This window comes from Triticum aestivum, chromosome 7B (genome assembly GCF_018294505.1).
Source record: "Triticum aestivum cultivar Chinese Spring chromosome 7B, IWGSC CS RefSeq v2.1, whole genome shotgun sequence".
Lineage (NCBI taxonomy): Eukaryota > Viridiplantae > Streptophyta > Magnoliopsida > Poales > Poaceae > Triticum > Triticum aestivum.
In genome coordinates this window covers 100,475,280-100,489,152 of record NC_057813.1, presented here as the reverse complement: position 1 = coordinate 100,489,152, position 13,873 = coordinate 100,475,280, and the positions used below count along the sequence as shown (strand labels likewise).

The 13,873-nt window shown below is 43.5% G+C and overlaps 1 protein-coding gene across 1 annotated transcript; it reads right to left on the bottom strand.

Moving 5' to 3' along the window:
* Positions 1-1,891: 1,891 nt before the first annotated feature.
* Positions 1,892-5,894, bottom strand: LOC123155571 (DNA-directed RNA polymerase II subunit RPB1). The gene is made up of 2 exons (XM_044573717.1): positions 5,525-5,894; positions 1,892-4,570 (listed from the first exon to the last, which is right to left on the bottom strand). The coding sequence occupies exons 1-2, from the start codon at positions 5,606-5,608 to the stop codon at positions 2,048-2,050; spliced, it is 2,607 nt and encodes an 868-aa protein (XP_044429652.1). The 5' UTR covers positions 5,609-5,894; the 3' UTR covers positions 1,892-2,047.
* Between the last annotated feature and the right edge of the window lie 7,979 nt (positions 5,895-13,873).

Below are 13,873 nucleotides of genomic sequence, written 5' to 3'. Positions count from 1 at the left end.
CCTCACCCCGCCGACCACCGGCCCTCCCCTCCCCCTCACCGCCGTCGTGGGTCTCTGACGGGCGAAGCTCGGGCAGTGCCGCCGACGGCGGGGCCTTTCCTTGGCGCGGCTCCCCTACATCCCTAGCGGCAGCACGGCTCCGATCCGGCGGGTTCCTGGTGGCGTGGTGCTGCCAGGCTCCGGCGTCGGCGCGGCTCCTGTCCGGGCGTGATGGGGTGAGCTTTGCCCAGCGGTGCGCCCTGGTATGCAGCGACGACTGGCACTGTCGACCCCCCCCCCCTGGCCTGGATCTGGGTGGGTTGGTGGAGCTCGGCCCATGGCTGCGGTCGGACGGCGGCGAGCAGGATCAAGGCGGTGTGGGGGTCTGCTGCCGTGAATAAAGGTGTCAGTTCTCATACTCCTATCGCATCACGACAACATCTTGTATGATTGGTCCTCCTCGATCTAGTCATCGACGTGTTCCGAAACTGTTGTTGGAGATCTTGCCCAAGATATCTGGATCGGATAGAATTCGGTCGGGCACATCCATTTCAGCCTACGAAGTTCCATGAGGGCGTGACACAAAGCTCTGTTATTTATTGGCACCATGGGACATGTCGGCTTCTCGATTTCTATGGTACAGACATCTGTGGAGAAGGTCATGGTGGCTGAGATCGGAGGACCAGTTAGACGGGCATCGGAGGACTAGTTAGACAGACAGGGCCTTCGAGGCGATGGAGTCAGGCAGGTGTTTGATAAGTCTTAGGAGCAGTAGTGTCAAGTGGGGGTGGCAACACGGGACATATTCATTTTTGGTGATGCTCCTCGGGTGCCAAGCCGGGATTTTGAGGGTGAAAACCTAAGGTCTGGCCTTCATTCGTTGTACCTGGCAATTGCCTTGCTGAAGGAATTGTTTTGAGAGCTCGGACTTCTTCAGGGTGAAAACCTAAGATCTTGGATCGGGCAATGAGAGCGCTTGTGCATTATTTCCTTCTTGGGGGCATTGCTTTTGAAGACTTCTTTATATTTTTCGGGTGTTGTACTCTGTGGTGGTTTTTGTGTGGCTGTCGAGAGAATCTTTGTTTTTTTTTCCTTTCTTTTTAATGTTTATCTTTGGTTGAGTGTATCCTGGGTGTTTTTACAACATCTTTTAGGTGCAAAGACCGGATGTAATTGGTATCTTTGCGATACTAGTCAATGTGTACGTGCAATGCACGTTAATTTGGAAGTATATTAAGTGCATGTGGATATTAAATATGATATTATTTGTGTGTTATTATGTGATTAGCACTATATTTGGCATGAAATATATATATATATATATATATATATATATATATATATAGCTATAGATTAATTATTTCCTTTCAAAAGAAAAAGATAAGCCGCTTGAGGTGGACACGCATAGGCCTTATTCATCTTCAGTCCCAAGCGTAATCTGTCAGCTTCTAATCTCTGAACCTGTGCCTCAAACACATTTCTGAATTCAGGAATGGTCTTCAAATGATCAACATGTGCCGGCGTGCCGTGATCCTGGCCATCGAGATGGGTGTCCAGAAGCTAGTGCTGGAGTCACAGACTGTGTGGGGGGTGGGCAATAAGCTCAAGGGAGAGGAGAGGGATTTTCCTCCTCTCGGTCCCCTAGTGGAGGTAAAGAAACGAAGAAGCTGCTGCTCTCCATCGAGGTGAAATGGGCTAGGCGCACGGCAAATGGTGCTTTCTCACAGATTAGCGAAGGAAGATTGCTGCAATGATCTATACAAGACATGGCTTCATGTGCCTGTGGGTTGTATCACGGATGTTTTGATCTGGGGCATGTCCGAGGAACATGAATAAATAGCAACGATTCCAACTCGGAAAAAAAGATTCTCAAAAAAAAAAACTCGGAAAAAAAACATGGACAGGCAACATGTAAGTGGGCCTCCAGTTCTCATCATCGAGTTCATAACCAAATACATTATCGAACCCGCCTTATTCATCTTCAGGGTGTCCAGTTTCTGTGATTCAATCCAAACAGCATGCATACAAGCATTGAATAACATCATCCAGCGAATTTCACACAGTACCATCATATTTCACCATGATGTCCTCCATGGCCTTCACGGGCCTCCACTGAATACTGTCTCGGAGTTTTAACAGCAGCATCAATCAAACCTTCTCTACTAACCATAGCATGGAAGAAAAACTCCTGTGGTGTCAGACCTCGAAGGTAAGAGTTCCCAACAAACCCACGACTTTCGGGGCCGTAGTCATCTTTCGTGAAGTGGGGTAATGTACGATCAACAAAACCAAACGGAATCCGCTTGCCCTCAATTTTCTGCTGCCCGAGACAAGCGGTCATTTGTGAAATATTAGTGAAACTGCCATTCGAGCCTGCAGTGACCATGGCTTTCAAATTGTTGCTCTCAGACAAACCCTTCTGAGCACTACTCCCAGCATCATCATAAGCCTTGCTGAGAATCTGATTTACTCGGTTTTCAAATGATTCCATCATTGTGAGTCCTGGCTCAGGTTCCAAGTTCTTCTCTTGTGCTTGCTTAATAAGCTCCTTCACATCATTCTTAGCTGTTCCAATTGTCTCATCAATCTTCTCCATAGTATCTGCATCTGCAATTGCATCTCCAATACCAATACTGAAACCGTTTTGCAGAAGCCAGTAGTTGACCAGCGACTGTGTATGACCCAAGAACTTCAGTGCAGCATCTGGCCCTGCCTCTTCCCAAATAACACGAATGAGACTTCCAGTTGATGTCCCAAGTGTTTTTTTGCAAAGTGTGCCAGATAGAAGCTCTCCCTTCTCTATCCGGACCATAGTATCACCAGGAGTAATAAATCCACACTCTGTTTCAGCATGCCAGGCTGAAAAACTTATTGAATTGATTAGCTTGGGGATAATCAAGTTGAAAACTTGTTTGCCAGTCCAAATCGGCCTTGGTTTCAAAATGGCAGGGGCAGGGACCTTCCCATCAAAATCTTCCCACCACATTAACATGTTCATAAATACATCCTTTTCAATAAGAGTGTCCCTTTCGGTGATTTTTCGACACCCAAGAAGTGTGTCCTGGACAATACCCATAGCAGGTATATTCGCTTGAGGTGAGACAATGCATTTTGAAACCATCATCAACTCTAAAACTACAGCTGTGGTCTCGAATGACTGAGGAACATGCATATTCATTTCATCCGCATCAAAATCTGCATTGTACGGTGATGTGACAGACAAGTTCAGGCGGAAAGTTGAGCAGGGCATAATTTTAATACGATGCCCCATGATAGACATTTTGTGAAGGCTTGGTTGCCGGTTGAAAAGGACAAAATCTCCATCATTGAGGTGTCTTTCCACCTTGTAACCCAGCTGCAAATGCTGATCACTACTTTTCTTCACATAGCGAAGATCCACTCTCTGACCATCTTCCCTGATAATGTACTTTGCACCAGTCTTCCCTGGGGGAGGGTGCGGCCCATATTCTACTAGCTCTTTCAACCTCTCGATGTTATATGGAGTGACAGTTTCTGGGTATGTCAGATTCAAAGCAATACTCCAAGGCACCCCCAATTGATCAATGTTGATGTTCGGATCTGGTGTGACGACAGTACGAGCTGAGAAATCAACACGCTTGCCCATTAAGTTTCCTCTAATCCAACCTTCTTTTGCTTTCAGCCTGCTGCAAATTGACTTTATAGGCCTTCCAGAATGCTGAGTGCCCCTTGGTTGTCCAGGAAGATCATCGCCGAAGTACGTTGCAATGTGAAACTGCAACAGCTGAGCAAACTCTGTTATAATGTGAGCTGGGGCTCCATTTCTCTCTTGCCTCCTCAAATTCTCATTATGTCGAATTATCGTCGCTAATTGACGAGTCAAATCATCCTCAGTACTGGAGGAAGTATCCATCGTGACAGATGGTCTCACGTGAGGTGGAGGAATCGGAAGGACTTGCAGTATCATCCAATCAGGACGAGCGCATTTAGGATTCAGGCCCAACAAAAGACAGTCCTCATGACTTATACGCTTGAGAACATTAAGGACCCTCTCGGCAGAGAGAATTTGCTTTCGCTCCACTAGTTCAGGGAGTTGATCTTGATCATCAGTTTTCTTCTTTGTTGCTTCAAACTCTGCAACCATCTTCATACCATCAACTGTGATACTTGGCTGCTGAGCACCACAACCACCTCTTTTCTTTACTGGCTCATCAGTGTCCTGCTCATCTTGAACCTCAAGTTCATCACCCCCAGCACAAGTCTTTTTGCTCTTGCAAGCATCATATATTCTTCTTAATCTATTTTTTGGGTTACTGATTTTCAGAGCCTGCTTGAACTTGGTATCCTCCTCATCTGCCAGGATCTTGGAACAGTTGAAGCACACACATCTCATTATGGAGAGTACAGTCTTGATGAAGCCGATGTGGAACATTGGCTTTGCAAGCTCAAGGTGGCCAAAGTGGCCCGGGCACTCAGCCATCCCAGCCATACATGTATCACACTTGATCTTCTCCTCAATAGTACCCAAACGAGGGTCACCCAAACCCCCAGGCTTCGCCTTTCCCCTCTCCATAGTCTCTGCATGCTCTATTGCCGCCACTGACATTTGTCTCTACAAAGAAGCAAAGCAACACAAAATCTATCAAATTCGATCCTACATCCACAATGCTATACATTCTTTGGGCACTCCGTATGGACAAGTTAAGGAGACACTCCTCCCACCATCAGTCCAACGGTCAATGGTCATTTGAACCAAATAAATCATAATACTAAATCCTCTCAAATCCATCTTATTAGAAACACTCTGCAAATCCATAGTGTAAGACCAGCAACCACCAACCAGATGCATGTAGCCTTATTCAAACTTCTATTGAACTGAATATGACCCGGTCGAAAGCACTGTAAAATATAGAAACGCTGTGCAAATCTACAGTGTAAGACCAGCAACCAGATGCATGTAGCCTTATTCAAACTTGTATTGAACTGAACATGACCCAATCGAAAGCACTGTAAAATCATGTGTAATAATGCACAAACTGTGCAAACAGCTAAGCACAACCAAACTGCCAAGCTGATAGTACCTCACAAGTAATGAGAACATTGCCATTTTGCTAGATCGGTCAAAACTTTGATGTACATGTAATACAACTGCGAAGTTCAACTTGACCAAATATCTCACTTCAGTAGTATTACAGGGAGCACAACTTCTAACTCAAACCGAACTAGGGACTTACAGCCAAGCATTCTGCTCAAAGTTAAACTAGGTCCCCAAGTTAGCAAAACACCGACTGAACCAAAGAATACTCATATCACTGTCAGAACTCAGAACCTTTGGTAAGTTGCAACGTATACGTATCAGCTTCAACATCTATTTGTCAGATCAAACTCGGCCAGTTCGCTACCCAAACAACACCACAGATTGAAGCTAACATCCAGCACCGTTCTCCGTTCATCCACCCATCCAGAGTTCAGAACTAGACAAGCCCACCCAACCAGCTCGAGCTCTAACTCCAGTCAGAGAGAAGAGAAACTAAACAGAGGCGGCGGTGGGGTTGAGAGGTATTACGATTTCATCCGGGCTGAGGATGCCGAACTGCAGGAGCTGCGCCTTGGCCACCTCGGCCGGCGAGTACGGGAACCTCGCGTCCATTTCGCCCCACGGCGCCGCCGCCCCCGTCGAAGCCGCTCCAAGCTTCGGCAGTGCGGCGAGTCACTGTCTGGAGCACGCTCAGCTTTTTTCGGCTAAAATCGATCTCGAATGGGATCGGTCCGACCGGGGTCTCCGCCTCCTCCACGAGATGGGAGGCGAAATGGGATCGGATTCGGGAGAGAGCGCGTGAGAAAGCCACCTTGCGCTTTTGATCATCGATCGCCCATGGAGCCTCTTTTTTGTTCCCTATACTATATCTTATCCTGTACCCATGGCCGAGCCTGAGCAGAGTATACTAATTGATTTCTTTGTACCTAACTAGGTGGTCCTACGAATTGATTTCAGGGCATCTCCAACGCCTGGCACTGATCCGCACACCAGGTTAAAGGCATGTTTGGTTTCAATAAGTCACCTGACTTATAAGTCAGGTGACTTAAAATCAGTGAGTCATGTTTGTTTGGTTGTCACCTAATTTATAAGTCACCTGACACACTTTCCCACACCAATCAACATCGTACAGGTGATGGGACCCATGCAAAAGGGGGTTACTTATAAGTTTTAAATTGAGGTGGAGCAACTTATGACTTATAAGTTGGGGTGACTTATAAGTCGGGTCTGTTTGGCAAAATAAGTTACTTCTTTCATTTTTCGACTTATAAGTTGGTGACTTATTTGAAACCAAATAGGCCCTAATTTCCTACTCATTGGGAAAGACAACCATAGTTTATTAAAATTACGTAAAGAGGTACTACCTCCATCCGGGTTTATTGATTTTCATGGTATTTCGTGCCAAATTTTGATCATAGATTAAACTAACAAAATGTTCACGCATATCACCAAACATTATATTTTTGAAAACTATGTTCAAATACAAATCCAATGAGATAATATTTCTTGACATGCATTAACATTTTGTTAGTTAAATATTTAGTCAAAATTTGACACAAACTACAAAGAAGACTATAAACCAGGACAGAGGTAGTAATATCTGGTGTCTTAACTTGGCATGGATATTCAGTTTGGTGCCTCAACTTAAAAAATACACCCAATACGTGCTAAAACTTGGCACTTTGGTTCAAATACGGTGCCAAACACGTTTATCTACATCTTCGTTACTGACTGGGCTTGACAGCATGGCGTGGGGCCCTTTGTCAACCACTGGAGAGGCGTGCCCGCTGTCTTTTTTTCTAGAAAACACCCTTGCTTCAACATTTTCTCACAGAAAAAGCCTCTGGCTCGGTGGGACAAGGCAGACTGCACATTTTTGTCCATATGGCCTCCCGTTTCATGGCATCTCACAGATGCGTACATGCCTGTTCTTCTGCCTCGAGCGCTCCTCCTCCTCCTCGTTTGATCGTGCGACGGCGCCGCCCCAGTGGATCGTGGCGACGACATTGAGCGTCGTCGGCGAGGATGGCGGAGCCCCGTCGACGAGCTACAGGCGATGCAGCCCCTCTTTACGGTGAGAACCACTACGTCTTTGTCGACCCATCTGTCCCCTGTTCTCGGCTGGGTTTAGGTTGATTTTGTGGCACTGAATAAGTTGCGATTTGTAAGATCTTGGTGTCCTCTGATGTTTGGTAGATACCTATTAGTTAAAACGCATGTGCGCAATTACCCGTAGGATTTTCAAACTTGGGTTTATATGAGGGATTGCTTGGGTTAGAAAGGATCAATTTTTGGCTAAATTTTGCTGAGGACAAAAATTCAGATGTGAGGGCATACGTACATGACTTTAGATCTGATTGTGTTAGAAAGATGAGGTTAACTGAAAGAGACAATAGGTTTGCTGAAATTTTGGACAGTGTGTTAACTGAATATTTTGACAGTAGCTTAACTGAATTTTGGAAAGTAGTATATCTGAATATTTTGACAGTAGGTTTGCTGAATTCTAATTCTTAGTATGTGTGCCCTTGCCAGCTTGAGCAGGAACGTTGGTATCTATTAAGTAGGGTAATGTGTTTCAACTCAGCGATAAACAAGTATGTACCAGTTTGAGCAAGTTGGGAGCTACTTTGTTTCCTTCACTGTTCACAAAACTGAACAGAAATTCAGGCACAACATCTCTAATATCGGCAAGCAAGTGTCCATCCATGCCGTGCCTTGACCCATTTGTCGCTGCCCAAAGCATCGATCTGAACTTGACAGTCTCACTCCAAGTCTAGGGTATTGTTGTGTTGTCGGATATTCAACAGTGTGTCTGAATAGTTGTTGAGAAAACCAACTGACTGTGTGCCTTTCAGTTCAGATGGAACTTGACGTTTACATCATGGCTGACAAGAGAAGATATACTAATACTGTAAGGCAAGCGCACACACACTAAGAAAGAAAGAAAAGAAGAAGAAAAAAGATGCGAGTTAGCTAAAACTGACTTATGCGATGAGCATTATTTTACATTATTTCGACAACAGGTTTGCTGAATTATGTGTATACAGCTTAACAAAATTGAATGAATGTAGTACCGCAACATCATTGTTCGACAGTATCTGAACAACGTTGTTGAATTTTTTGAACTCGAGTCAAACTGAATTACTTTTGTGTACTGCTGAACATTGTATTTCATGAGTTGATATAAGTTTAGTGAAATATTTGTACTGCTGCTGAACTGGATGTACTTAAGTGTGTGTTGTTAACTGAATTTAATTAATTGACTGCTGTAAAGTGAATTTACTCAATTTATGTAACTGCGTTCAAAGTTCACAGAATGTATTGCTATTAACTGGATTTATCTAACAGCTCGTCAATTGAATTTTAATGCAGATGCTTTTGATAGTCTTTTCTCAGTTGAGATTCATCACAGAGGATTTCTTTGTGGAACTGGCAGCAAGAGCACATACATGGACTATGAAGTAGCATGGTTTGACAACTGTGATAGTGATACATGGTCCATTTTATGGATTGATGATTTTCTGCGGCAGCTAGGCTATGACAGAGAAAGTGTGAAGCTTGATGTTTTCTGGTGTCAGCCTGGAAAGACATTGGTCGATGGACTAAGAGAGTTGAAATGTGATGCAGACATCCTTCCAATGATAGCAGCAAGCACAGAGCATGAGAACTTGTTACTGATTGTAGATCACGGAGAGTCACGAGAGAGTGTGCTAAGAGATGACATTTTTGTTAATGGGGTTCCTGAACTTCCAAAGGTAATTACTCCAGGAAAAGAAAGCAAGGGAAAAGAGCAATATAGCTGTCTGGAGGAGAGAAGTGTGACATATAAGAGGAGGGCAAGGAGGTTATGTGGGGAAGGTTCATCCTCGAGTTGTATTGATGAAGAAACGGAGGAACAAGATGGATTAAATGCAGCAGATTTGGAGACAGATGAAGATTTCTATGACAGTGACTTTGACATAGAAGATGGGGATGATGATCTATATGCAAAAAATGTAGATAACGAAGTGGATGATCATAGAGAGAAAGACACGACATGTGACTATGAAGCAGAGTTAGCAGAGGATGCTCTAGATGATTCCCACTTAGACTTGTCCACGGAACAGACGGAGAAGTTGAAGTACCACTTCAAGGGGTTTAATCCAGAAACTGATTTGAATAACCCTGTTTTAAGACTTGGTCAGGTTTTTGGTAACGTGCAGGAGCTGAGACATGCTATTACATCTTATAGCATCAGAAACAGAGTTCAAGTGAAGAAGACAAGGAACACATCCACAAAAGTTGTGGCTGTCTGTAGTGGTGATTGTCCATGGTATCTCATGGGAAGCAAGGATAACAAAACATCCAGTTTTGTTATAAAAAAGTACTGTGATGAGCACACTTGTACTAAATCCTGGAAGCTCAAGGGGTTGACAGCTCCTTTCCTAACCAGGAAATTTAGAGATGAGTTCAGGGACAGCGAGAAGATGCCCTTGAAGAAATTTTCGGAGAAAGTTCAAATAGAGTACAACCGCATACCAACCAGGAGCAAATTGGGAAGAGCCAGAAGAGCATCAGTGAAGGAGATAAGGGGGGAGGATGATGATCAGTATAATCAGTTGTGGGATTATGGAGAGGAGTTAAGGAAAAGCAATCTTGATAGCAAGTTTTTCCTATGCACAAAGGAGATAGTAGATGAGAAGACAAAAGAGACAAAAGAGCACTTCTCCACATTGTATTGGTCTTTGGATGCATGCAAGAGAGGATGGCTAAATGGGTGCAGGCCAATAATTTTTACCCAAAATCTAAAAAGTGGCCGCGCACTATTTGATGTTCCCGAGCGGCCGCATCTGCCACACACATGCATGTTATTTTTTTGTCTCGTAGCGCATGTGGGTGCTGGCATTAAATGTGTTCACACTAGTCTCATCAGTTAGAGAAAACAGATCCACGTACTTTTATTTCGGGATTTCAAATTCTTTTAAAGCCATATCTTTTAAATCACATGTCGGAATTCAGTTCTGTTTTCACTGTTGGATTCATCACGACGAGATCTTTAAAATTAGACCCCGCATGGATATGTTTCGACGAAATTTTTTTGATGCCAATTTTGGTGATATATGGTGCAACTAAAGTAATGCATTGTGCAACTTTAGTACTACATGGTGCAACTTTTTTAAAAATTAGTTGGCTTGTAATTTAGTCTAGTTGTACACACATTGATGTTTAGTTGGCTTATAATGTAGTCTAGTTGCACACACATTGATGTTTAGCTGTCAGAAGGACTAGTTGCAAACGCATATGCTCAGTTGGCTTGTAATTTAGTCTAGTTGCACACATATTGATGTTTAGTTGACAGGATACTAGTTGCACACACATATGCGCAATTGACGCGGCAATGTAGTCTAGTTGCACACACATTAATATTTAATTGACAGGACTAGTTACAGACATATATGCTCAGTTGGCGTGACAATGTAGTCTAGTTGCACACACATTGTTGTTTAGTTGGCAAGACTATTGGCACACACATATGCTCAGTTGGCGCGGTAATGTAGTCTAGTTGCACACATATTGATATTTAGTTGACAGAATGACTATTGGCACACACATATGCTCAGTTGGCGCAGCATGTAGTCTAGTTGCACACATATTAATGTTTAGTTGGCAGAAGACTAGTTCGTCGAAACATCCCCATGCGGGATCTATTTTTGAAGAGCACGTCGCGACGGTTTCAACGATGAAAACGGATCTGAATTTCGACACGCGGTTTAGAAGATATGTCTTTTATAATTTTGAAAACAAAAAAATAATGCACAAGGAACGGATATGAGGAACATTAATAAAGCGCATGCAGAACAATCACGTGAGAAGAGACCATGTAGGATAGGACAAAGACTAGACGTGTTGCCTTTTTTGGACCAGTAGACATGCCCTTACCTTTTTTTGGCCGGCCGCTCGCGAGCGCTAATGAGCCGTCGGCCGCCCGCTAGACGCGCCCTAATTTTTATTGATGGATGTCACATAAAAACTAGATACAAAGGAAATTTACTGACAGCTGTTGGTATTGACCCAAATGACTGTATCTACCCCATAGCATTCGGCCTTGTGGAAGTGGAGTCAACTAGCAGCTGGGAGTGGTTTATGGCAAGCCTAAAGGATGACCTCAACATATGTAACACATCTCCATACACAATTATGAGTGACAAACAAAAGGTATGAGCTCAATAATGAACTTTGTAGTTTCACCATTACTTGTTGTATGTGACTTTGACTTTCTTTATGAAATGTACTTATGATTCTGTAACATGACCTTAACATATGTTGTAAGTGAAATTTACTTGATTTATGATATATGTATATGACATTGTTTTGCACAATTTGTCATGGAAAATTGTAGGGCCTCATAAAAGCAGTGGCAAAGGTATGGCCTGATGTTGAACACAGATTTTGTGTGAGACATATGTATCAGAATTTCCACAAGCTCCACAAAGGTGAGCAACTAAAGAACAATTTGTGGGCAATTGCTAGGGCTACAAACAACCCTGCATACAAAAAAACAATGCAAAAGATGGAACAAGACAACATTGATGCATACAAATGGGTTGAGAAATGGCCACCAAGAACCTGGATTAAAGCATTTTTTAACCCATTTCCAAAGTGTGACATTCTACTCAATAACATGTCCGAAGTTTTCAATAGGTAACAAGTAATTCTCATTTGTTTTAACATTCTCATAGGTGAAACTTACTTGATTGTCATATATGTATTAACATTTTGGTCTCTTGAAATTTGATAGTTGGATCTTGGAATCTAGAAAACTACCCATTATGTCTATGTTGGATAGCATCACTGACAAGATCACAAGCAGAATGTACAACAAGAAAAAGGAGGTGTCCAATGATAGAAAATGGTGTAAAAAATTGTGCCCAAAAATACAAAAGAAGCTTGACAAGTTTACTGACTGCTTTCTGCATGGTCCAAGGGGTTGGTCAGAAGGTTTTCAAGGTGTTGTCAATGAACCATTCCTATATAGTTGATTTGAATTCCGAAAGTTGTGACTGCGGAAGATGGGAGCTGTCTGTGATTCCATGTCATCATGCCATCGCTTGTGCTAGAGAGGAGAGGATAGATCCTGAAAGCCTGGTGCATGAATGCTACTTAGTAGAAACTTACAAAAAACCTTATGGTTTCAACATCAAGCCCATGAGGGACCAAGATCATTGGACAAAGATGGAAGGAGTGGAGGTGTACCCACCTGTGTACACGAAGGTCATGGGTAGACCAAGGAGAAATAGAAAGAAAGATCCAGAAGAGAAGCTTGACAAGGAAGGTGGGAAGAAACTGACTAAACATGGTGTAACTATGCACTGCTCTATCTGTGGAGCAGGAAATCACAACAAGAAAGGTCACAAGAAATGGGAAGAAACCAACAGAGAGGCACCACTAGCAGAAGATGATGATTCAGAAGAGGAGTTTGATCATAGTAGCCGGGAACGCGGTTCGACGTTGCGTCCCGTGTACCGGGTTCATCGACCCCAATCGAGGGTCGGGATCGAGTGCGGTTCGATAGGATTCGACGGCCGATACGCGTTCCCTTGATGACCGGACGCTGCAGGTATATGAGGAATGAAAAAACACAGCGTGGTCGTAACTGTAGGGGAGATAATTTAGGAACAGAAGGCCAGAAAGGACGTAAAATAACAGCGGTCCTCTAATACCAGATGGATTTCCTTAATTTGCTCTTGCCTTGAACGATATTGCACTCTTTCCTTAATCTATTTTTGTTTCCATGTACAATACTTGGAAGGATCAAACCGATCGACCCGGGCTCATCGTCCCCGATTTAACAGGATCGCGTCCTCGCTGTCGAGCGGCCGTTCCAGAGATGTATACCCCAATCAATCCCTAGTTTTGGCAACTAGCGATCCTCGACCCTCGTTCCCGTACTTCGACCCGCTCGAACCGGAAACTTGGCAACTATGAGTTTGATGATCCATCCATAATTTCAGTAAGTTAAAATCTGACACACTCGAGCTACTTTTTGTCATATGTGCACCTAACCTGTTATATTTGTAGAACATCATGGCACACACAGTTTATCCATCAATGGATCCAACCCAAACACCAGGATCAATGGTTTTTCTCATGCAACAAATGGTAAAGTTCAGAAATTGCGGTGTTCACATTTCTGAATTTTCTTTTATACGTCTGAACTGAACCCTTCTCTCAAACATTGTCTACAATATCCAGGAGAGGATGTCATATCAACCAGTCATGGACCATGGACCTCTTCCTGAATCTTCATTTGTTGCACAAGCCAGAGCTAGCATTCCTGCACCTAGAGTGACAACTGCTTTGGCAACTGGAAGAGTGAGAAGGAGGGGTGTTACTGAAGATATACCAGAGGATGTGCCTCAGTCCAGCCAACAAACAAGTGATAATGTAAGAGGTAGGAAGAGGCAGGCTACAGGAGGTGGTGGTAGAGGAAATGTTGTAAGAGGTGGGAGAGGAAATGCTACAAGAGGTGGGAGAGGAAATGCTACAGGAAGAGGTACAATTTATGTACTCTACAACTCGCTTTGCATTAAATTGTTGTCAATTTTCATGTTCTCAATTGTCATGTAAACAGGAAGTGGAAGCACAGGAGGAGTAAGTGCAAGAGGAAGAGGCGCAAGAGGGAATGATGGAAGGGGAGGAGGTGCAAATGCCAATGGAGGAAGGACTAGATTAGGGGTTAGATTATGGAACTTGATGTTTGGAGCTGATGCCGATAGGTCCCATGTGGCAGCAGAGGAAGAACCAATCACAAAAAACGCACCAGAAGGCAATGAGTGGGATGATGACTTCCTCTACATGTAGATGTGAAAACTGATGCACAAGTTTATGACTGAACTT

Excerpts from the sequence above, each read along its gene's own strand:
- LOC123155571 (XM_044573717.1), bottom strand. The coding sequence starts at position 5,608 with ATGGACGCGAGGTTCCCGTACTCGCCGGCCGAGGTGGCCAAGGCGCAG. Across the intron at positions 4,571-5,524 it reads TCCTCAGCCCGGATGAAATC|AGACAAATGTCAGTGGCGGC; the intron begins GTAATACCTCTC and ends GCTTCTTTGTAG.